Consider the following 1,860-nt stretch of genomic DNA (forward strand, 5'->3'; position numbering starts at 1 on the left):
CACACACACACACACATACACACTCACACACACACACACAAACATACACACACACAGGAAACATTATGGAAATACAATCACACGATCACATACAGACACCCCAACAGACTATTAGACACACACATCAATCTGTTCCATGTCTGGCCGAAGATACGTAGCACTGATACCCCCATTATCTGTATCCCGATACACAAGCCAAGTCGTTTTCATTTCCCCCTCCGCTCTGTCTTCATTTTTTTCCTATCTCGCAATTTCCCCCCAATTTCATCATAACGACTTGATTGCAGGCCCCCCTTCAGAATCGATACAAACCATAATTATTTATTTACTTTTTACTTTTCTGCCAAACCCATAACTGTCAGATTCGAACTGTTTTCTTAGGAGACAATAAAACTTGGCATTTGTGCATTCTGTGGCCTTCCTTTGTGCATCTTTATTAGATTAATCTAGCAAAATGGGTGTGGGGAGTAGGGGTGGGGTGGGGGGGGGGGTTAAAAGCATATTTACTAAGGAATACGCAGAGCGCATTAGGGCGTTATTGCTTCAATCTATGAGAGATAACGATCGGTTATTACTTACCAACCATCTGCACGCTTTGCCCATTGTCCTGAAATGAGACAGACGAGATTTAAAATAAAGGGGGAAAAATAAACGTTACTTTTACTCATTTATGATAAAGGGGGAGAAATAAACGTTACTTTTACTCATTTATGATAAAGGGGAGAAATAAACGTTACTTTTACTCATTTATGATAAAGGGGAGAAATAAACGTTACTTTACTGATTTATAATCCATCGAGACGAAGCGAATCGCTCTCAGGAATATAAACTGCTGAAGCTGCAAGAGTTGGCATCACTTGAGAAAACACAAAATAGTTCTAATTGAAGCCTCAAAACAGACACAAGAAATGAAGGGCTTTGTGATACAACGGGCTGTCTCCAATACTGAAACTTCCGGGTTCTGTTTTTTCTTCTATAAATTCCTGGCGTTATCTTTAAGTCTTAAAGGACGTAACGGGCTCACATTTTGTCCAATCAGACCAAAGACCATGGTGTGGCTGATTTCCAACTGTCAAACACAAAAATCCGAAGCACGAATTTGCATAATAATAGTTTATAGTATGCAAAGTGTAGTTTGCTTTTTTATATTTCTGATTTTTTATAAAAAGCGAAATGAAAAATCTGTATAAATAACGAAAAAATGGGGCTTTTTTTTACGTGCCTAGAAACAGTGCATGTTCGAGTTTTGTTGAAAGACCGGAAAGTGTATCCTCAAAGAGTTATTCTTTGCTTCTTAGAAACATTTATTGTCTCAAAAAGGGCTGGAAATATAAGTTTTTTGTTTTTTTGTTATGTTGTTTTTGTTTTGTTGGTGTTGTTTTTGTTGCTTTTTGTTTGTTGGTTGTTGTTGCTGCTGGGGGGGTTGTCCCTCTATTTATTGTTTCCCCACAGCCTTCTGGTCATGAACCAAATAATCACAAATTTTCTGCATTGTTCACTTTCGGGACATAAAGTGTTTTGTCATACACACAGAGCTTTATTATGCGCTAAAATGTTTGGGAACAAACCGTCTATGGTAGACACTCGCGAGTCAGTCAATGACTATCTCAGCGGAAATTGCAGTCTCTGTGTGCTGGGTTACTCTATTGGTACTGAACGTTGTGAGGGTCAGTGAGTGTAGTTGTGAAGCAGCGTGGTGAAATCAGGCGCTCGTCAAAATAATGAAATCGAAGTAATAGGCATTTTTCAGTCAGTTTGGCAGTTTTTATCGAATTTTTGTTTTTTGGCTCAACACCTTTCATTAAAGAACACATTTCTGTGTGGATTGTATTGAAAAACGTCAATTACAGGCATAAACAA

The 1,860-nt window shown here is 38.3% G+C and overlaps 1 protein-coding gene across 2 annotated transcripts in view; it reads right to left on the reverse strand.

The window, feature by feature from the left end:
• The window catches only part of LOC101863049, an 18,504-nt gene that overhangs the window by 12,928 nt on the left and 3,716 nt on the right, over positions 1-1,860 (reverse strand). For both annotated transcript variants that reach the window (XM_013087219.2, XM_035972029.1), the window contains exon 2: positions 580-607. In XM_013087219.2, coding sequence (XP_012942673.1) covers positions 580-607 — 28 coding nt within the window. The remainder of the gene's footprint in view (positions 1-579; positions 608-1,860) is intronic.

The sequence above is a fragment of the Aplysia californica genome, unplaced genomic scaffold, assembly GCF_000002075.1.
Source record: "Aplysia californica isolate F4 #8 unplaced genomic scaffold, AplCal3.0 scaffold00559, whole genome shotgun sequence".
NCBI classification, from domain to species: Eukaryota; Metazoa; Mollusca; class Gastropoda; order Aplysiida; family Aplysiidae; genus Aplysia; species Aplysia californica.